The sequence below is a fragment of the Triticum aestivum genome, chromosome 4B, assembly GCF_018294505.1.
Source record: "Triticum aestivum cultivar Chinese Spring chromosome 4B, IWGSC CS RefSeq v2.1, whole genome shotgun sequence".
NCBI lineage: Eukaryota > Viridiplantae > Streptophyta > Magnoliopsida > Poales > Poaceae > Triticum > Triticum aestivum.
This window is the reverse complement of record NC_057804.1, coordinates 34,251,020-34,273,859: the sequence shown is the minus strand read 5'-3', so window position 1 is coordinate 34,273,859 and position 22,840 is coordinate 34,251,020. Positions and strand designations below refer to the sequence as shown.

At 46.1% G+C, this 22,840-nt stretch overlaps 1 protein-coding gene across 1 annotated transcript; it reads left to right on the top strand.

The window, feature by feature from the left end:
* Positions 1-1,071: 1,071 nt before the first annotated feature.
* On the top strand, positions 1,072-12,813 carry LOC123090826 (outer envelope protein 64, chloroplastic). Its single transcript, XM_044512169.1, has 14 exons — positions 1,072-1,458; positions 4,042-4,194; positions 4,546-4,670; positions 5,761-5,886; positions 5,992-6,174; positions 6,247-6,391; positions 6,866-7,025; positions 10,122-10,256; positions 10,743-10,943; positions 11,592-11,719; positions 11,875-11,926; positions 12,221-12,290; positions 12,374-12,452; positions 12,544-12,813. Exons 1-14 carry the CDS (start codon positions 1,253-1,255, stop codon positions 12,548-12,550), a joined length of 1,770 nt encoding a protein of 589 aa, XP_044368104.1. The 5' UTR covers positions 1,072-1,252; the 3' UTR covers positions 12,551-12,813.
* The last annotated feature ends 10,027 nt before the right edge of the window (positions 12,814-22,840 follow it).

Genomic DNA, 22,840 nt, shown 5'->3' with positions numbered 1-22,840 from the left:
GATAGGGCCGAAGGCTGTGCCCAGAACCGGCGGCACAATGATGGAGCGCAGCAGAGGCCGCGGCTGCGCCAGAGCCGAAGCAGAAGGACCGGCACGCGAAAGGGGCGTGGGATCTCGCCGCGCCGCAGGAGACGGAGAAGACGGGAGGGAGGACGCAGAGGAGATGGAGCCCGAAAGCGAGACCCTGGACGCCATAGCGCCGCAGAGGGAGAGGTGGCCGCCGCCTTCGGAGTGGAGAACGGCGGGAGGTGGCCGCCGGCGCCGGAGTGGCAGCCGGCGCGGAGCGCTAGGGCAGGGGAGCGCTAGGACAGGGTCGGTTGACAGAGATTCCCATAGTCTTGATGAATAGATCAAAAGTTTTTCCCCCAAAGAAATATTTACGGAGAAATTAAAATGTTTTAGCATTTGAAATCCAAGCGACAAAACAAGCTAGTTTCTCAAATTTCACCAAAAAAACACTTCTCCCATCACCTAGGTTAAGGCTCCGTTCGGTTCATGGGAAATGCGCAGGAATTTCAGAGGAACACTGTTTCCGTAGGAACCTTTTCCTTGGCAGCGTTCGGAACGTAGGAATAGCTGCCGGGCCATCCTCCGGTAAGTCTCATCCACCCATAGTTTTTAAAGGAAAAATAACATCTGCCCTGAGCTCTTGTTTTTGCACAGGCCCGAGGCACGGGGAAGGAAAAGCCTGCTTCAACCATCTACATGGGACCCACATCCTGGCAGAACAGATGATTTGTGCAAGCTGCACGCACTGAGCTGTACTTTTTCACATATAAAAAACGTTGGCTGGGGCTACCCTGTGTAGATTTCTCCTCTTAGTTTTCCTACGTTCCGAACAGCGATTCTTTTCTTATTTCCCTGTTTTGGGGACCCGCAGGATTGAACTGTAGAGCCAACGCTATTCCTGTGTGGTTTTATATTCCTTTGTTTTACTAACCTGCATACCGAACGAGGCCTAAACCAAAGCGTGGCGAGAAGTATTCAAACTGGTCTCTGTTCGAAGAGAAGTTCACCTCTCGTATCGCCCCCGGTATATAGCTCCGCGAAGCCAACAGCGGCACCCACGGATCCCCACGGCGCTTGTTATCCATCCACCACGCGGCCTTCTCCTTCCGGGCCTCGCCGTCTTCCTCTTCCTCCCCCATCCCCACCGCCCTCGCCTCAAAAACCCCGCCCCCTAAAAACCCTAGCCCGCGAATTCGCCCCCGCCGGCCCGCTCGGAGCGTACGGGCCTCCTCCTCCCCCGCGCATGGCGTCCTCGACGGCCGCCAACCTCTGGGTGCTGCTCGGCCTCGGCATCGCCGGCGTCCTTCTGGCGGCGAAGCGGCTGAAGCGGCCCGCTCGCCCGGACCACGGCGCCTTCGTTTCGCGCCTCGAGCTCCTGCCGCCTCCCCAGCCCCCGCCGCCCCAGGCGCGCCACCCCCTCACCGACCTCTGCTTCGCCATCGCCGACGCGTAAGCTCTCGCCCCCCCACCCCTTCGTGTTTGGCTGGTAATACGTTCTTACCCGGATTGGGTCAGGTAGGGGGCAACTCATTAGCATAACGTGGGTGATGATTCGATCGCGCTAGCACCGATTCGGCATCGTTGTTTACGGGGATTGAATTTGCGTTGCTGGTACCAGTGGGCCGTGCCGATGGAATTTACTCAGCACGGAGTCATTGCATCTGCCGAATTGTTTCTATGTTGTTTGAATGACTGCAATGCCTCTGCCTCGCATGGGGCAGCTTCATGGATGACTTGCCCAACTTTTAATGGCTGACGCCAAAAAGGAAAACAGTGCCCTGCAAAAGCACATGGATGTTGGTATTAGATACAACTATTATGGTGTTATTTATCACAGTCACTTAACAATCTACACTAGAAATAGGCAGCTCAGTAGTTTCAGCACGCATCGTGGCTCGTGGTGTGGTTTATACTATAAGATGCTAGATTTCACAGGCAGTCAATACTACCTTCTCTTCATGAAATTTATCTCGTTAGTTTTTCCATGCCAATTATGAGTTGCTAGAGCTGATCTTGGGAGTTAAGGTTGTGGTTAAGTGAAGATCACAAACTATTTATAGGACAGACTAATTTAGGCATTTACTGCTGGTTTCTGAAGCACATTTTTGGTAGGGGGTGAACTTCACCCCTTCAGTTTCCTGCACCGAACATATTGGTTTATGTGCTCGTTGGTGACTGTTGAAACAATCTTCCCCGTTATTCGTCGATGAGATGCTAATGTGGCAAGCAATGGGAGTTGCAACCGTCAGTTGTTGATGCTGACATGTTGTGTTGCACGCTGACCTTCCACTCTCTCTTTTTCATAAGCAGACTCTTGTAGAAACATACTTTACCCCCTGTTAGATACTCGCAATTTCTTGCCCGCTAGGTTGATTTAAATCTCCTAAAAAAATTGAGGGTGCTACTCAGGAAAAAAGAACTAGTGGAGATGTTATGGGTAATTTTCTAATCACATTTTGCTTTAAATTTTGTTTACTTGTATGTCAATGACTCTACCCTGAAGTGATATTTCTGGCAGAGGTGGTATTTGAACATCAGTAGATTGCCAGATTATAACTTATTTTATCATAGGAATCTATGGAAGCACAACAATTTTCTTGAACTACCTTAGTCATCATCTTATACCAAACTAAAGGCGTATTAGTTTTTTCAACCTAAGGCTTGTGGTGAATCATGACTTGTGTTTTAAAATTTAATAAATTCAGTTTGGTGATGCTGTTGTGAAATCATTGCGGCACAGACGTTTGTGTCCTGTTTGATGAAATGAACAGAAACTTAATTATAAAGTTCTTCAACAAACACATGGATTGATTATGTTGATAACACCATAGTTTCATAGTTTTCAGAATATTTTCTCACCTGGACCAACTCAAAGCCTTAAATGCTGATCTTCTTTGTCCTATTTAAAACGGTTCTAGCATTTCATATTCTACTGTCTATTGGTCAGGCTGCTGACTCCTTCGCCTGAAGTAGTTCATTGGGCCTAAAATCAACCATAGTTATGTATCTCTAAAGTAAAATCCGCATATGCACTGCAAATAGGATTTGCTTTCAGTAACTGTAATATGTACAGCTAAACTTCTAAAACGTAGATGTATTTGTTAGCTATAGTGCTATAGCAATTCTAAAAATCTATACCGATCTTTTAACTATTGTCCAAAATGAGATTTAGTACTTGAGGTATTCTCTGGAAACTTTGTTGTGGGCTATATCTGTTTCCTAGAGGAAAATCTATTTCGATGCAACCCTGCCGCCACGGGTGTAAGCTGTTCATCCAAAATTCCGAATAGATGGTTGGTACTTCACAGCCATCCTTGAGTGTATTATACTAATAAGCATCAATATATGCTTGTGGCATACTTCCCCTCATCCAAAATTATGTCCTTTAGGACAATGAAAGTGTTCAAGCTAGTACTTCGACCATCAGTTTCCGTGCGATGGTGCCTCAAATTAAAGTAATTATATACTACAAAAGTATATTTCATGATAGATCTTGTAATATCGATTTGATGTTTGATTAATATACTTAAGTAAATCTTATCGGGAGGCAGGCCCGGTTAGCAATCATAAATCTTCTCTAATAGATAGTCAAACTTATAAATGTTTGACTAACGAGAAAGAAAATGCTAAAAACACCTACATTTTGGATTGGAGATAGTATTATTTGGTGCTCATTGAGGAAATGCTATCCCATGCTATCCTACGGGAACCTTTTTGGGTGTAAGCTATTTATCCAAAATTCCAAATAGATGCTTGCTACTTTACAGCCATGTCTTGAATTGTATCGTATGAATAAGCATGCAATAAATGTCTGTGGCATATTATTTGGTGCTCAATGGCATCCATGTTACCATGTATATTTCCGTTCTTTCTTTTGCGTTGCTTCTATTCTTCAATGTACACTTCACTGCCCCAAAAATTTTGTGCTTACTGGAATGTGGTAGACCAGTTCATCTACATGGTTACAGTCCTTTCTGCAGGTATTACTTGTCCTTGAGCACTTGTATGATACACTTGCTTTGATGATTGCAGATTCCATGTCAGTGGTTATATAACAAGTTTCGGCAGCCTAGAATGGGCGAAGACACACGATGCAGCAACACAAACATCTCTAGTGGTTTCAACTCTTGTAGACGGTGGTGCTATTTGTGTTGGGAAAACTGTTATTGATGAGATGGCATATAGGTATTTTCATTTTGCTTTCTGTATGTAGCTTCGCGGAACTGTATTAAGGCTTAATTTTTTATCCTCATTTCTTTCGTTTTTAGTGCCGATATCATTGTTTTTAAGGCGGTAAGGCGACCTAAGGCGCTGGGGGGGCGCCTTATCGCCTAGGCGACGCCTAAGCGCCTAAGGCGGGCATATTTGTAAGGCGCTGGGGGGGCGCCTTATCGCCTAAGCATCCAAGGCGGGACGCCTTAAAAACAATGGCCGATATCATAAAAGATGATACATGTTCCTTAGATTTGCGGAGTAGTTTTCCAGCTTTCCAGTAATCTTGCGTCCGTGCTGACTTAATGTACATTGCTTGTCCAGTATCCATGGCGAGAATAAACATTTTGGTACACCAACAAATCCTGCAGCTTCCGACCGAGTACCTGGAGGATGCTCAAGTGGATCAGCTGTTGCTGTTGCTGGTGGCATGGTAGATTTCGCCTTGGGTGAGTTGCTCTTTGGAGCATTCTTAATTTTTAAGCAAAAATTGAAGTTTATTAACATTATTATTTGCTGCTGGTGCTTCATTATCCTTCTGATGTCATATCTTTAATATTGAAAGTAGCGAGAACCAGGGGAATTTTTCCCACAAAACTGTAGCATTTGCATGCAACTTATGATACTTGCTGTCTCATTTACTAGTGTTAGCAGCATTTTATTTTTTACTAGTGGTATTGCTCGCCACTCGCCAGTGTTCAAGATTGTTTTCACGTGGTGAAATGTGAATCCATACCCATAGTTAAACTTGGTTCTCTCTTGATTAACAGATACTTTACTAAGTTGTGCTTGTGCACTTGATGGATTAACCGGATTTTAGTTAGATCTCTCAGCTCATTCTGTGAACTTTTTGCAGACAAAGATTTTTTTTCTTGCGATAATTCAGCATATTCCCAAAGATAACAAGACAATAGTTACTATCTATCGAGTTTACTCTGGACACCACTAGAAATAATAATATAATGGAGAGTAAGATAACCGGTCAGCAAGGATATAGAATTATAACCTTTTAATTCATATTCCTGCTCAGTGTGGGTCTGCTATTTTTACTGTGTACTCCCTCCGGTCCTTTTTTCTCTGCGCCTAAGGTCGAGCGCGCATACCAAGGGAACGCTCAGTCTCTCTGCATGCACGCACTGCTCCCTGGCTCGCTGCATGCGCGCATAGTTATGAGGAGATTGAGCAAATTCCGCGTGCAATTAGTTGAAACTGGTGAAATTAATGCGGGGCACAGTTGGAAACCATGGAGATAAAAGAGGAATGCGCAGAGAAAACAGGACCGGTGGGAGTAGACGTCAAGCATAAAAGAGACGAACTTATGTGTTTCCCCCCTTTTTGTGACTAAATTTATGTGGGGTTATTCCAGTACAGTTTCTTACTGAGATTGGACTTTTAAAAGCTTTTGGATCTTGAAATCCGCCACTATTCGTACTGAATCTTTCTTGACTGTTATTTTTTTTCGAACTGTCTATGCTTCTTATAATGTTATTATCATGTCTCTACATAGATAAGTGCTCGACTGATAATGTGGTGTGGTAGGTATCGATTCCATTGGAGGAGTAAGGGTACCAGGTGGCTATTGTGGCGTACTGGCGTTCCGGCCTTCACATGCTGTTATATCCAACAGTGGTGTTATTCCTGTAGCTCCTAGCCTAGACACTATAGGTACCTCGAAAAAATCTTTATTCATCTAAACGACATGGAATTTATAGGTCTTGACTTCTAAACAGAAAATCATCATGTCTTGTTATTTTCTTGTTTCTGTTGTAGGCTGGTTCGCAAAGGATCCGATTGTATTGCGTCGTGTTGGTCATCTTCTTCTGAAATTATCTTATACTGATATTCGTCTACCGAGACACTTCTACATAGCAGATGATTGTTTTGAAATTTCAAAGATACCTGCAAGAAGGTTAACTCAGGTGGTGACAAAATCTGTGGAAAAGCTGTACGGAAGTAAGTAAATCCTCTTTACACCATCCCTTGTCTTTCTTTATTTGCTAGAAGTTAATTCATCCCTTTCCTCAGGACAAGTCTTGAGTCATGTGAATCTTGGAAATTATTTGGCTTCAAAAATACCCAGCCTGCGGAACTATTCAAACGGGCAAAAGAATGGGGACTCAAAGTTTTCTTCATTGCAAGCACTTTCTAGCGCCATGCAGTTGCTTCACAAGTACGGTTCCTGCATTATTACAGATCCTATTGTTCCAAAAAAAAGGAAATAATGGTTCATTGTGAATTATGATTTTTAGATTTCCTCCTGTGGTTTCTATCTGCTGTCTAGCTGCTAGCATGTAAAAGCAGGTGTGGTCGTGTTGTAGGTTCATTTTACATTACTGTTAGTTGAACTTCGTAGGGTTGCATGGTTCTCTTCTTTTCTTGTAACTATTTCATGTTTTGGTGGTCAGCAACAAAGAATATCAAATGCTGTTTAGTACATATAAAAAAATCTTGCTGGCATGCTTGTCTTACTTTGGTTTGGCTTTGGTGTAGAAATTTTGGACTTGTTCTAGAATTTAGATCAACGCTATTGTAGTGTTTATGATATATCTGATGGTACATATACGCAAATTTCTCTTTCACTTTGCCATACTTGGACATGTTGTTGTGATGCAATGTAATAGTGCTATTTTGTTATTCAACCCAGGCATGAATTTAGAGATCAGCATAACGAGTGGATAAACTCGGCAAAGTCTGCCGTTGATGCTTCCATAGTTGGTAATTTGTCTGATGATGGTGATTCAACTATTAATATCGTCCAAGATGCAAGAAAGGAAGTACGCTTAGCTCTCAACGCACTTCTTAAGGTAAATATTGAGTTCCTGCTACAATTCCGTGAAATTATTGTATATGTAAACTGTCTACATTATTAGGAAAACCATTGTTGATCCTGTGATTAGTTTCTTTGCGCATTCATTTGCCGTTACCTATAGTTTTGCTGGATATATTTCACTGAAGAAAACCCTATACTGTATCTCTTTGATTCTGAAAATGTGAGCTGCTCAAAGCTTGTGGACTTCCAATTGGTAAAGCAAAGCTAGTTTTTTTTGTAGTGTTTAGAAATGTTCTTTTTATATGAAATTTGTGTATTATGTGCCAAGTAGATCAAATCAAGAATCAACTGATTATGAGGGTAAACTTGAATATATATATTTCTGCTGGAAGGCAAGTACTCCCTCTGTAAACTAATATAAGAGCGTTTAGAATACTAAAGTAGTGATCTAAACGCTCTTATATTAGTTTACGGAGGGAGTACACGGTTAACTGCAAAGTTTTCACCCACAAGTTTGGTGAGTTGACTTGGCAAGCTGCTTTGTTTGCCCTAAGCCAGCTTTTTTTTTCGATAAAAGGGGCCACATGGCCCCCATTTTCATTAAGAAAATAGGAGTCTGGATACAACCACCACACCACTATTTCATCAGATCTGATGCATCACCTCATCAACTAATAAGCAACCTACATCCTAGACATATAACCATATCTATAGGATGCCAATTCACCCACTACTGGAGAGAGAGCAGACTTTTAAACATCTTTCTACAAATTGTACATCGGCCAAAACAATAGGCAGGTCTAAAATCAGAACATACTACAGAGCCGCCCAACTTCAGGTAGACACAATACTCAGTCTTTGAGCAGAAGGATTCCACCCATATGCTCTTCTGTAGACTTCATTTGCTACCCGAGATAACCTCTTGGAGACCTCCCTAAGCATTTTTTGCACTCCTTTTCTCTGTAGAATCATCCATGAATCCAACAAAGAACACAGGGTAAATATTACATTGATAGGATTTGAAAGGAAAACACGTTGAAAACAGGATTTGTTCCTTGTTTTCCAAATTGTCCATATCAAAGCAGCAGCACCAATAGAAACAACAACCCTATCCTTTCCAGAATAGGATGGTATCCAGTTTTGACAAAGATCAAAGAAAGATAAAGGTAATTTCGGGTTACCTAGTGTACCACATATCACATTCCATAAAAACCTAGCAAAAGAACACGAAAAGAATAGATGATCAATGCTCTCAGGTGACACCGCAAAACTCACAGAAATTTGGACCTTTCCACCCTCGTCTAGATAAGTTATCCTTGGTTAGGATCCTCCCTTTGATCACTAACCATATAAACGCTTTTACTTTTAGAGGTATTCTCAACCTCAAAAGAAGTTTAAAAAGAAAAGCAACAACTCTAGCTATAAGGTAATGATAAAGCGACTTAACCGAGAAGGATCCAGATTTAGTTAAAAGCCATTTAACTTTGTCAGGCTCCTCCAACAGAGTAACCTGACTACACATATCAAGTAATTCATTCCACATTGTAAGAGTTTCTCCATAAAGACATCTCCTAAATCTAATACAATCAAAATCCTGGTTAAAGACTTTAGCAACACTAACATGTTGACAGAAAGTTAAATTATATAAGCGGGGGAAAAGTTGACAAAGTGGCTTTCTCCCCAGCCATGTGTCCTCCCCAAATCTCGTCTTACAACCATCACCCACCACCCTTTGACAGCAAGAATAGAAGATATTCTTTATACTCAACAACCCATTCCAAAAATGGGAATTACCTCGAGATGCTTCACATTGAAGATTGAACCAAAGTTTTCCTACTCAAATATTTGGCTCTAATCATTTCCTGCCAATCCCCTTCCTCATTCTCTAATCTCCATACCCACTTACATAAGAGGCTGATGTTTTTAATCTCCAAATTAGTAATCCCCAGACCCCCCTGGTCTCTAGGTTGGCAAACGTCCACCCACTTGACTAAGTGATACTTTCTCACTCCATCCCTCTCTTGCCAAACCATACGAGCACGGACAAAGTCCATTCTCTTGCCTACACCTTTAGGTAGTTTAAAAAAAGAAAGCAAATGGCTAGGGACATTACTCATACAAGTCTCAGCGAGGGTAATCCTATCACCCATTGAAAGCAAACCCCCTTGCCAGGTTGCTGCCTTCTTCACCCTAAGCCAGCTTGTTCACAATTATTAGGAATATTAGGTGCTATTGGAATATGATGTTCAGATAATTCCTTGGAGTTTATATAGCACCAAGTAGTGCAAATCATGGAAAATGTCCATCTTTACTGGCCAAACAAAGTACAATCACATTTTTTCAACCTCACAATTCTGCCGTTATTCTTTGCAATTGACCTGCCTTTTTTTAAGGGAACTCAAACTGGTATGCTTCTTCTGTATGTTAAGGAAGTCACAGAAATCTTCATCAGCCATGCTGGGCCTGGGAAATCCTGGCCCTGAAAGGGCCATATGGACCTATCCTGGCCCTCCAAGACCAGGCCTGGCGTGTGAAAATAGTTCTTTTTTAACCAAAGAAATTTTTTCCTTAAAAATGTACTCCCTCCGTCCCAAATTATATCCGTATCTAGACAAATCTAAGACAAGTAATTTGGGACGGAGGCTGTATTAGATTTATTGTTTTGTTATTTTGTTGGGCTTTGACCCGGCTGATGGGCCAAAACTGGCTGAATCTGAAAAGTAGCGAGTCAGAGTTTGGAATTTGGAGTCAATTCTTCTGGTCTGCCATGGTTGTTTTTGGTTTCTATCTTTAACATCAGAGTCTGGACTTCGGAGCAAATTTGAGCTCTCTTACTTCTCTAAACCTGCGTGTGCTGGAGTGAAGTAAACGTTCATTTGCAGTGTACTTTCACCTAGTAGTGCACAGTATCTGAGAGAAAATTCTTATTGGAAAAGGAAGCCCTGCCTACAGTTTGCGTACTGTATCCTTGATGGGAGGAGTTGATTTTCCCATTCTGCTTGTTTGCTGCTTCATGTACTTGTTTTGCAATCTTGCATGCAACTGGATGTGCTTTTGATGAATGATCATCTTTTTATTAAGTGATATTGTAGAAATGCCTTTTCTAATGGTGATGCTATGTTATCCTTAGGATGATGGAATTCTGGTCATCCCAACTGCTCTGGGATGCCCTCCAAAAATTAATGCCAGGGAGCTCTCGTCTACAAGCTACAATTCTGAGACATTATGCCTTCAATCTTTATCTAGTATGTCTGGGTGTTGTCAGGTATAGTATTTTTCAGTGTAATTTTAGATTACTAGCATGCAAACCTTGTTATTATTTCCTCTGATGAGCCTCCTTTCTACTTCTTTTTGCCTTTGAACCTTGTTATTGCATGTGGATGATAGCTAGTGGTATGGATGCATTGACCTGTTGACCTTTCATATGCCAGCAGTGAAAAACTGACAATTGCTTATTTTTGTTTAATTGCTTCAGTAAATTGATGTGTGGGTAGAGAAGCAAATTATCTCTGAGATTTTACTTCTGATTTTTGTGGAGAAGCAAATTATCCTGTCCATGGGCTATGAATTTTAGTGGTTATTCCCACGATCTATCCATCATGTGTGAAGGTTGTAGATATATTGATCATATTTGTAAATGTTGGTGAGGGTATGAATTTACCCATGGGTTTAGCTACAATGCATGGATTTTCATTCCTAATAAGCCTTTACTGCCCTTTTATCGATTCAACAATATTGATGCCCTTTTCAGGTTACTGTTCCCATCGGTACACATGACAAGTGTCCTATTTCGGTTTCCTTCATTGCGAGGCATGGTGGTGATCGCTTTTTGCTGGACACCACTCAAGCCATATATGCCACCATCCAAGAGCAAGTTGAGATCCTAGCAAAATCTAATCCCTCAAGTAAAGAGGCGATGAGTGAAGAAGCTGCTGAAGCTGCTAAAGAGAAAGTCAGTTCCTATCTTATTATTATGGTCATCTACGAGTAGCTTTTGTTTTTCGAACTTTTGCTTAAAGAACCACAGCCATGAGTTAGTAAAGGATTGGAGTATCACCAAAGAGCTAGCTATGGACAGGGGTGTGTGGAAGCTTGCTATCCATGTGCCCGAGCCATGAGTTGGTTGCGAGATCTTATGGGTTTCACCTCTAGCCTACCCCAACTTGTTTGGGACTAAAGGCTTTGTTGTTGTTGTTGTTGTTGTTGCTTAAAGAACCACAGCCACTGCTTTTTCCTAGTATTATCTTACAGTAGTACGGTACCATACTATGCCAATGCGACAGTAGTTCACTACTTGGAAGAAAGAACTGATAAGTGTTACATCTTAGCGTTTGACAAATTGAGTTGCACTTTATGGGTGTTACATCTTAGCGTTTGACAAATTGAGTTGCACTTTATGGGTGTTACATCTTAGCGTTTGACAAATTGAGTTGCACTTTATGGGTGTTACATTCTAGTACTTGATAGATTGGAAGTGCTAGTCTCTGCATCAATGGACTTGCTCTGTATATGGACGCGCACAAACAGGATTGTGAGTGTTTATTATATTGTCTTCTTTGTTCTTACTTGGGGTTCTTTTCTATCACTTGCTACTTGACAGGGTAACAGTGCATTTAAGGAGAAGCAATGGCAAAAGGCAATAAATTTATATACTGAAGCAATCAAATTAAATGGCAAAGTAGCCACATACTACAGTAACAGGGCTGCGGCTTTTCTCGAACTAGCTAAGTACGATCTTTTCCCCCCTTGTAATTTTGTCTCCAATTTATCGTAGAACTAGCTGGCATGTATGATTGTTTGCCATTTATCTTTGAAGAGCTTGGATGCACAAGTGTTTATTTGGCACTTTGGTTACTCATGATTATTTGTTTTGGACCTTTCAGTTATCGCCAAGCTGAGACAGATTGCACTAGCGCCATCGATATTGATCCAAAGGTTAATATCTGCTTTCTTAGTTTCAACTTTCGACTTTGAAACATGATATGACATATACCTTCACGTTTACATATTATTCTACTTTATAAATGTAAGTGTAGGCAATGAGATAGAAATGTACTTCCTCCGTCCCAAAATAAGTGTCTTAACTTTGTACTAACTTTAGTACAAAGTTGAACTAAGCTTGAGACACTTATTTTGGGACGGAGGGAGTATGTTCTAAATCTGTTGCGACTGTGATGGTTTGTGAGTTTTTGCATGATTGGTTGAGTTGTTATTTATGTAACGTTTCAGATTGTCAAAGCTTACTTGCGAAGAGGCACGGCAAGAGAGATGCTTGGATACTATAAGGAGGCTGTCGATGGTCTGTCTTTCATTTCCCTTTGCTTGATACTCAAGTTATCTGGATTTAAAACTAATTGTTTACTTGTCGACTGTGTCTTGCAGATTTTAGCCATGCCCTTGTTCTAGAGCCAATGAACAAGACGGCTGGTGTAGCTATTAATAGATTAAAGAAGCTATTCCCGTAAGTGCCAAGCCCATGGAATTATTTCTTTCTGAAAATATGGCTGCTGATTTTGTGCACAAACAACTGTGTCTTGGGGATGGAATGGAAGTGCCTGAGCGCCATGGATCTGTGATGCGGCATATGCTCTTTGCGCTTCGCAAGGGTATTGAATCGTCATTGCTGGTGGCAACGGGGTTGTCATTCGTGGAGTCATTTTGCATGTTCTCCCCCAAGTTTTGATAAAGCAAAGTAAAAAAAGCATAGGTTTGGAGAGTCGATCATAGCAGCAATGTCCCCTCAGATGTGATCTACCAATGCGCTCCCGTCATGTATAATATCGATTTTGACAATTATTTGTTGAAACAGCTTGATTTTGCCAGTAAAGTGCTCCGCAATGCCGCATGCATCCTTTTGCTATTCTGATGCGGCTTTCAGGGGAAACGGCAGCTTCAGGTGAAGTCTCACCGAGGCTGTTGGGCAACAACCCTTTTTGCTTACATGTTGCCCTCACTGAATTTAGACGACATTTCAACCTTCCCTTTAGGTTTGGTTGTTTGGTTGTCCCTCTCACTGAATTTTCATGTATTGGAAGGCGTCTGCGTCAGTGATGTGTGCCTAATATGATGGTGTGGATTGCTCACCGCCGGACCTTATTGTGCATGGACATGCAAGATGCAACTATGCAAGTGGGTCTGAGGCGAATTCCTGTTCTAATAATTGGGCGTCGCGTTCACTGGCGAAGTTGGGCTTAGTCTGTTGGGTCATTTTTGTATCAAGTACAGGAGGTGAGCCTTAGGTCATTGACTCGTTTGTTACAGAATAGCAATCAAGTGACCTGGCAGGGAAAGGAAAGCTGGCATCTTAGGTGTCTGCCCCCAGATGTCTCAGTGCATGATGATTCCCAGCCATTCAGGTGCCGTCACCGGTTAAGGAATGATCGTATCAGGCCAACCAATATCGATACCAGTTCACACACGCTCCGAGTAGCAATAATAAACGGTAAAGAGGACAGCTTGATCTTGTGCTTCGACTGGTACGGACACACGCGGCAAGGTGCGGCGCCGGCGCCGGCGCCAAAGCTATCTCCAACTTGCTTCTTTCCGGAAGAGAAAAGATGTTATCACTGGAGGACGTTACAAAAAGAAAAGCATCCCCAACTGCATCTATCCACGGAGGGGAAGAGCTCTCCTTTTCCATCGCCCCTTGCACGAGCGGGTCATTCAGTCAGTCAGTCAGGGATAGAAAAAAGTAGAGAGAGAGGCGCCGGAGCCGCAAAGTTACGGCGCGCACGCACGCTTTCCCTCGCGCGTTTCGGCCTCGGTCGGATCAAAGAACGAGCGAGCGAACGAACGAACGGCATGATCGATCGCGTAGGGCCCATGGGGGCGGCATGTGTGGTGGTTAGGTACGGCCCTTTTCCCGACGCGCTACCCTTTTTTTATCTGTTCGGCCGATTGATGCTCATGCTCATGATCGGGACCATGCGTGAACAGAACTGCGCCGTGACCACAACACAGTTCAGACCTTATCGGAGCCGCCGAGAGGTTACGAGACGGGGAGAGAATGAGTAGGGCGTGACCACGTACGCGCCGCTGCCGCGGACCGCCCAGCGACTCGTGGCGATCATGCGAGACTGATGAACCTACGAATTTAGCCCCCATCCGCCCGTTTTCAAGGAACTAGTACTGCATAAAATCCCGGTACGTGCAACAACCTTGAACGAGACCCTGCCCTACCAATATATATTTTCTTTTCAAGGAACCAGCAGACTCTCTAAAAGCATCTCCAAAAGATGATCCAAATTTTGACGGTCCAAAACCGGAGATGTAAATTTTGGACCGTCAAAAAATACGTTTTGGAGCTTCGAAAAAGGCCAACTCCAACAGATGGTCCAAATTCATGGTCCAAAAAAGCAACTCCAATAGATGGTCCAAATGCATGGTCCAAAACCGGCCAACAGCCGCCCGGCTGCTGTTCATCCGCTGTCCAGCCGCAGATATTTGAAAATAACATAAAAAAAATCATATCCACAATATCAAATTATTGCATAGTTCTTCAGATCCAGGAGATGCAATGCAACACAAATATAACATAGTTTTGCACAATACAACATAGTTTTGAACAAACAAATAATAAATCTATGCGGATCTTTCGCCATGCCATTTCCAATGCTCTTCCATCAAATCTTTCTGGAGTTGGTCATGCACATCGCTGTCTCTAATCTCGCTGTACACCTTCATGAAACGTTTGATGCGCTGTTCTTTTCGCATGGGGTTAATAGGAATGCCCATCAAGTGATAGAAGTTGCAATGTAAATGTTTTCCATGCTCGTTCTCAATGATTATGTTATGCATGATCACGCAAGCGGTCATGATGTACCAAAGGATCTTTTGATCCCGAAATCTAGATGGTCCTCGCACAATAGCAAATTGGGATTGCAAAATCCCAAATGCCCTCTCAACATCTTTTCTAGCCGCCGCTTGTGCATTATGAAAGACAGGTTCTTTCTTACCTTCAGATTTTGCAACCGGCTTGACGAATGTACTCCACCTCGGGTAGATCCCATCTGCAAGATAGTACCCATAGTTGTAGGTGCGGCCATTTGCTTCGAAGGTCACCGGTGGTGCTTCTCCATTTGCTAAGTTGGCAAAGAGAGGTGACCGGTCGAGCACGTTAATGTCGTTGCAAGAACCGGGCATACCAAAATATGCATGCCAAATCCATGTTTCATAATCAGCAACTGCCTCAAGAATGCAAGTGGCATCCTTCCCACGACCCTTGAATTTTCCATGCCATGCTTTTGGACAGTTCTTCTATTTCCAATGCATGCAATCCACAGACCCGAGCATACCTGGAAACCATCGAGCTTTGTTCATCTCCAAAAGCCTCTGAGTGTCCTGAGCATCGGGTGCTCTCAAATACTGTGGACCGAACACTTCTACCATAGTTATTGCAAATTGCTTGACATAGAAGATAAAAGTGCTCTCTGCCATCGCCAAGTTATCATCAATGTAATCTGCCGGAACACCATATGCCATGATGCGCAAAGCGGCAGTGACCTTCTGCTCAATGCTATGGCCAAGCAACCCGGCACAGTTCCTTCTATGCTCAAACACTGGGTTATGCTGCTTCACTTCATTGCAAATGCGAAAGAACAAGTCTTTCGACATTCTGAAACGGCGTCGAAAGTAATTCTCCGGAAAAACAGGTGACGATGCAAAGTAGTTGCGCACCAACCGTTTGAGCGCATCAATCCGTTCTCTCCGAATGAACGCACGACCATAAACGGAACCACCGTGCTTCGGTTTCTTCCTCTTGTGCATGGCCACTAGCATAGCAATCTCCTCTTCTTCATGCAAATCAAATTCCTCGTCCGACGATGAATCATCCACGAAAGAGGAGTCAACCGAGCTCATCTACAATGCACACAACTACCGTCAAACATACTATCCAATCCCAAGTTAAATCATCAAGTTTTGTCATTTTTACCTTGGGGAATTCCGTCGAACACCTTGTGCGCGCGGTGGAAGAAGATGGCCGCCAGTTGGATTGGCGGCTGCGGACGGCTGCGGTCGGCTCCGGACGGCGGCGGTGATAAGAAATGAGAGGTCGGAGGCCGGCCAAAAGGAGCTCGGCGGGCGGCGAAGACTAGCCGGGCGGAGGGAGGCGGGGAGGCGATCGTGCGGCCGGCGCAACGGCCGTGGACAGGCTCACGGCCGACGGGAGGAGGTCGGCGGCAGCCTAAAGACCCGATGGAGGCCTACCGCGGCAGCCGGACCGCCGGAGGGGCCGAATTCCGGGCCGGCTGCCACCCGATTCGGCGGCGTCTGGGCGGCGGCGGGGAGGCGACGGGGGCGGAGGGCGGCGGTGGGGATGTGGGGTGGTGGCGGCGCCGACGGCGAGGTTTTGGGCGGCCGCGGCAGTGGATTCCGGCCGGTTGTTCTTCGGGCGGGCGGACGGGCGCGGGCGGGAACGGAAATGAAGTGGCGGTTGGGCGTTCACGGACGGCGGCTGGTTTTGGATCAGATGCATCTCGTGATGTATATTTGCATTACGAGGTGTTCATTTTACATCACCAAGAGACCGCGGTCCAATTTTTTTTGCATATGGACCGTCCGTTAGAGTAGCGTTTTTTGCCCAGGCGGTCCAAAAGTTAGTTATTTTTACATTTGGACCATCTATTGGAGATGCTCTAATAATCATGCCCATGTGATACGTGATGCTTGCATCATTATTCATATCGAGCTTGGGGTTGGGTCGGGGGTCTACCAGTCTAGCACGGCCGGATCGGATCTCTCCAATCCTCGTCCCCTTGGTGCATCTGGGCCACCACGCTCGTGCATGCAGCAGCGCCCGTGGCGAATGATACCTTGGCTGCGTGCGTTGCCGTTGCCGTACTAACTACGTTGTCCCTTTTACTTACTACTGGTGCGCGGCTGGGCAGATCGACCCCGATCTCGCACGTACGAGAGGACCACCGTCGCATTCCTTGCCGCATGGCTTCCCGATGCGAGATCTACCTATCTGACGCCTGACGGGCCTTGTGTAGCATTCATCTTGCCAGCGCCAGCGTCAGCATGTGGTGTCTGTTTTCCTTTTCGTGCATGTGGTGGATCCCGGCCAGGTCAGTGCATGCAACTATGTGGGTGATGGGTTGTAAACTCGATCATTGTGCATGCAACACTGGTCTGGTAGTATGCTGTGTTTGGCATGCAGACGTTCACACGGCGGTTAACAAACCAGTTATTTACTCTCATCAAAGCTCGAGCACGATGGGCCCTGCATGCATGGCATGTACTCCTACGTACTATAGCTGCTTGGCTAAAGCATGGGGAACATATATGCCCTACAACTTAATTACATGGTCAATTGAGTGGTTTGATCTATTTTCTGGTATATGTTGAGCAAGTCGACGTGCACGGATCCGGTCCGCGTCTACCGGCGGGCCTGCGAGCCTCCCCGCTGCCGCCGCCTGCCGGTGCCGAGCACATGCAACTGTCCGGCTCACTGATTTCCTGTGGCACCTGACCCACCGCCGCGCTCACTGATTTCCTGCGCCCGCCGGCCGGGCCCGTCCGCTCCGCCTCCGCGCGTGGCCCGTCTACCTGGGCTCACCCGTGAGAGCTCGATCTGCCACCGCCGTTGCTCACAGGTGAGGCGCGTGCGGCGTCCACAGCGCGCGCGAGAGGCTCAAGCAGGGAGGCGACACATGCACCTCCTCGATCGTACGTACGTAGGTATACCCCGTTGTGACCGCTACACAGCGGAGCTGACGGTGCGTGCACCACGCCGTTTGCTTTTTCACCGGCGAGTTTCTTTCTTTCTTTCTTTCTTTCGGTTAGCGGGGCACGGTCGGAAAAGCAAAAATAAAGCCGACGGGACCAGACGGACGGACGATCGAGGAGGTGCAGTGCTGCTGGCTATGACTATGTGCGTCCGATCGGACAAGACGTCACTTGCCAATGGATGCCATCCCTCCTCTGATTCTCTCACGGAATGATGTGCTACGCACGTAGCACAGGAGCACTAACAAGAGTAACCGGCACTTGATAATTTTTAACGACAAAATGTTTCTTCTTCTTCCGACGGACACAGGTGACTTTCTGAGGCGCATTCCTCCCCCGGTCCAAAACGTGAGATCTCACTCACGTTCTGACGCGTACCAGCCTACCACGAGAGTCCTCGAGAAAAAGTTGACGATAAGAAAAAGGCGACATCTGAATCATCAGGCCGAAGTCATGCATGTGTTTACGCCGGTACGTTGTACACGATCTAGTACATGGCATGTCACGTACAGTACAGAACAGGATTCGCGGAGCTTTACGGCACGTACCACTGTGCCATGGCGAGCTATGCTTCATTCCTCACGTTGTCACAAGCCGTACGCTCGTAACGTCTTTCATCTTTCGTCCAAGATGGTATAGGCGGCCCCTAGCCAGTACGAAGATGGAACATGAAAAAAGAAGAAGATGCAGAGAGCAAAAGCACCACACAAGATGCAGAATAGAAGCATGAAAGGTACTAGCGACTAGCGAGAGCAGCATACAGAGCCGCATAACATTTTTCCTCCACGTCTAGATTTCACAAGGCAAAACAAGAAAATTAGAAGATATTTCGCGTCTTCGCGGCAATCTCCCCCTAAGAGGCATCCGATTTTTGACGTGTAATATCTGTGTGTGTTTTTGCGAATCGACGTGTGATATATCTGCAATTGGCAAACGATTCAATCTTTCCAAAAATAAAATAAAATTGAGAAGGCAACTGCTTCAACTTGCGTTGTTGCTAATCAACTTGGACGCATGACCGGGACTAGTGATGCCTTAGTGATAAGAAAATTAGATAGAGCAGGGTGTCAACCTCTTTGATGTTGATTCAACAATTTTGGTGTTGCTAAATGTGCATACCGGACATGGCTCAAATGTTAAGTGGGTCAAATGTATATGCGACGGAACCATTGATTACGGCATCTCGATCTCATTGATTATTTTTTAGTTATCTCATTGAGATTTAAGTGGTGTATCTTAAGGCGCATGCATGATTTCTGCTCGGATGACGCCTCCCTCCCGCCCCCTCCCCTCCCCCTCGGGCGAAGCGACGAAGCCGCCATTAAAGCCCAATCCCCAGCTTCCCACCCACCCCCGCATCTCACCGAGTCCTCCCCGCTCCAAATCTCCATATGAGAAGACGCATGGCTGGAGCGCGACGCCGCGGCGTGCGGGTTCGCCGGCTTATGCCGGTGGCGCGGGTTGCGGAGCCGAGGGCACTTCCGCCTCCAAGTGCGGCGCCGCTGCCCGAGATCGATCCGCACTCGCCGGAGGCTCGCCGCGAGATGAGGCGGGTGGTGCTGGAGTGCTTCCCCGATCGCGACGAGTGGGGGGAGATCCACCTGCACATCCTCCGCCATGCGAACTTCGTCGAGCGCGCGCGCTTCATCGGAGACGACGGCTGCGAGGATGTGGAGCTCCTCTTCTGGGCGATTCAAGAGGCGAAATCGCCAGATCCGCGGCAGGCCGCCCGCTAGGAGAACTTCCGGACGGCGAACCCCTCAAGGCTCAACATCAGGCCGCCGTCGTGGGAGGGAATCACCAGGATCCCGCCGGAGTTCCTCCCTCCGGGGACCGTCTGGCCTCTGCGCCTTCAGTAGATCGCCTGCCCCGACTGGTTCAGACACAGCGACGACCCATCGATCCACCCCCGTGGCCTGGTGTGTTAGGTATGCACATTTATGTTGATTCAATTCTTAAGGCCAGATTGAGGGAATTCCGGTTGCGCCGTCGGGGGATGCATGGGTTCGTTGGTCCGTTTGAGCGTTCATCTGGCTCGATTCCTACTGCACCTGGTCAGGATTTGGTGATGAAGTTGAGGGTTCTCCCTCTTGACCCCCAGCGCGATGAGATGTGTGTAGCTGCTTCTGCGGCAGGTGAGACCTCGTCGGAGGATATCTCCGGCGAGGGGCTCAACCAGAGTTTGAATTCCAACCCCGACCCAGGAGCGAAGCCTCCATGCCGTCCCCACCTGGTGAACCTAGCTTTGCCTGGACCCACGCTCAAATTACGTGTTGTTGGGGAGAAAGCGGATAAGACGAGGGGATTACGTAAAGTCGAATCCCTAGAAAACGTAGAGGAGCACTTAGGCCAGCTCTGGCTCATTCCCTCTCCCCCTTGCCGCCGCCCCCTTAGAAACTCTACCCAACAACCACAAGAACCCCGAAAATCCGAATTCCTTTGCTGGATCCGGAGAGACCTGGTCGAGAACAAGTCCTTTTTGGCTGCAGATTGTTTTCCTGCAATCCGTCGTCCATTTGATCCACCTCCAAAACAAATCAAGGTCGTTCGTGAGGGAATTGGCCCTGGTTCTATCTCCTTCGCCGAGGCTGTTAAGCGAGGGCTGAAGATGTCAGACCGCCATGTCGGGGGGAGCAGCAATCCGTCTGCCCCGGCCAAGGGGGCAGGGCAGAAGCCTGCTACTTTTGCTGGGTGGAAGCCAGCTGCGCCTGCATCAAATGAGCAGGCCTGTCGTGGAAATATCATGTCAGATGTCCTCATGGAAGGACTTAGTCGTGGAGCCATCGCGACGGGTTAGCTTAAAGGGGTCAAACCGGACAAAGGACATGAGAGATTTTATACTAGTTCGGCCCCTTCGATGAAGGTAAAGGCCTACGTCTAGTTGTGATGGGATTATTGGGGTCTCGCTAACCAGGGAGCTGAACAAGCTATGCCTGGTTATTGAGTTGTTGTTTCTTGTCCTTGAACCGCCGCCGGGTCGTCCCCTTATATACACGGGTTGACGCCCGGCCGGTTTACAGAGTTCCGAGGCCGACTCATACAAGTGTCCGGCTCGGTCTCTCCTTTCCTTATCTTACAATACAAGTTACATGACTATGGCGGTTTACCACTATGGGCCCTAATCCGCCTTTGGGCTCCGGGCCTCTAAGCTTCATAGTAAAGCGCCATATTCTGAGTCTTCATGGGCTTTAATATAGTTGAGGGTGAACCGGCCCCTCCCGGGCGGTTTACACTCAGTAGTTATATCCCCAACATTAGGCCCCAGATTGATTTGAACCTGTTTATGTCAATCTTCAATACTTAAAAAAACATGGGAATATCTTCCTTCATTTCCCGTAAATCGCCACGATGTCTTCTTTTATAAACTTTGTTAAACCGCCGTGACGTTATCCTCTGGACACAGCAACGGATCATCATGACGTCATCTCTGTAAAAAACGATTTAAAAAGATTCCCTTCATTTAATGGCATCTCGAAAATCGAGGTGTCAGCTGCGGCCCTTGCCGCTTTGGGCTCCTCGATTCTCGCGCCTGTCTCTTATCTTCTGCCATGTTATAAATAAAACCCGACGGGCCCTTCCATTTCCTCCCCTTTCTTCTCGTCTTCCTCCTTGTGACCCGAAGAACCCTAGCGCCGCCGCCGCCGTCGACCTTCGAATCTGCACCGACCAAGGCCGCTGCATCAACCTGTTTATACCAGAAACCCTGCAACGCTCCTCCGCCGCCGAGTGGCCCTAGTAAGTTCACTTTCCTGTAACCTAGATCTCCATTAGGGCTTTTCGAGTTCATCCATGCTCGCCGCCGTTCAACAGTTCTTCTGCGCCCTTCTCTTAGTCTTTTTCCTGAATTTATACGTGCACCTGATAGTTTTGAACTGCGGCTAGATCCATATTGTTAGTTCACCATACCGTAGCATCTTGCCGCTCCTGAACGGACTGCGTCTGGATCGTCTCCGTTCCTCTTAGCGCCATTGTAGGGCTCAGAAAAGTTTTCTTTATTTATCCACGGTAGATCCAAAATTATACTGCCATATTGTGGAACCTGTTTCTGTAAACACTTAGTAGATTTTCAGCTCTGGCTCTTCTGCCTAAGGGCGGTTTAATCTTTGATAGTCAATCCACCATACCCCATTAGTCCTCACTTAAACCGTCAATTTGACTTGAATAGAAATTTTCCGGTTTAACACTGACTAGTATATTTAAACCGTCAATCGTAAACCGGCTTTCATTTTTTCTTTCACAGTTTGCCTCCCAAAATGACCAAGCAATTCTCTGCTTGCAACTGGGTTCCGTCCCGGATCACGGAGACACAGATCAACGGATATGTCACCACTGGCGCTTTAGCCCCAAAAAGGGTCCTTCATTGGCGAGTTCCGGGCTGTGAGTGCCCTCGTGAACCTCAAGATGGAGAGGTGATTGTATTTATGCAACACTTAGACCGGGGATTTAGCCCGCCTGGATCAAAATTCTTCCGGGATGTCCTTGCGAGCTTTCAACTCCATCCACAAGATATTGGACTGAATTCTGTGTCCAATATATGCAACTTTCAAGTATTCTGTGAAGTTTACGTACAAGAAGAACCATCTGTGGAGCTGTTCCGGGATTTTTTCCATCTAAACCGCCGCACAGAGTTCTCGGATGGTCCTAACACAGAACTTGGTGGGGTATCAATCCAGAAGAGGAAAGAAGTTGACTTTCCTCATGCAAAACACCACAACCATCCTAAAGATTGGAACCAAACTTGGTTTTATTGCCGGAATACTGCCCCTGCTGGAGAAAATCCCTTGCCGGGTTACCGCCCTGAACGGCTTAGCAACGGCCACCCGTTACCTCTACGCTTAACTGCCCAAGAACGGAAGACTTATGCACCTCAACTCGCCAAGCTCCGGGCCCTTTTGGCCAACGGTTTAACTGGTATTGATCTCGTCCGCTGCTGGGTCTCCTGGGGTATTTTGCCTTTAAGTCGCCGCCCCGGATTAATGCATGAATACATGGGCAACGTCAAGGATCCTCAAGGATATCAATAATGACAGATATTGAAGTTACTGAATCTGTGAAGAAGATGCTGGACGAACCGATCGCCACATGCAGCCAAGTCGGGTTGCCACCTTTTTGCGCCACCAA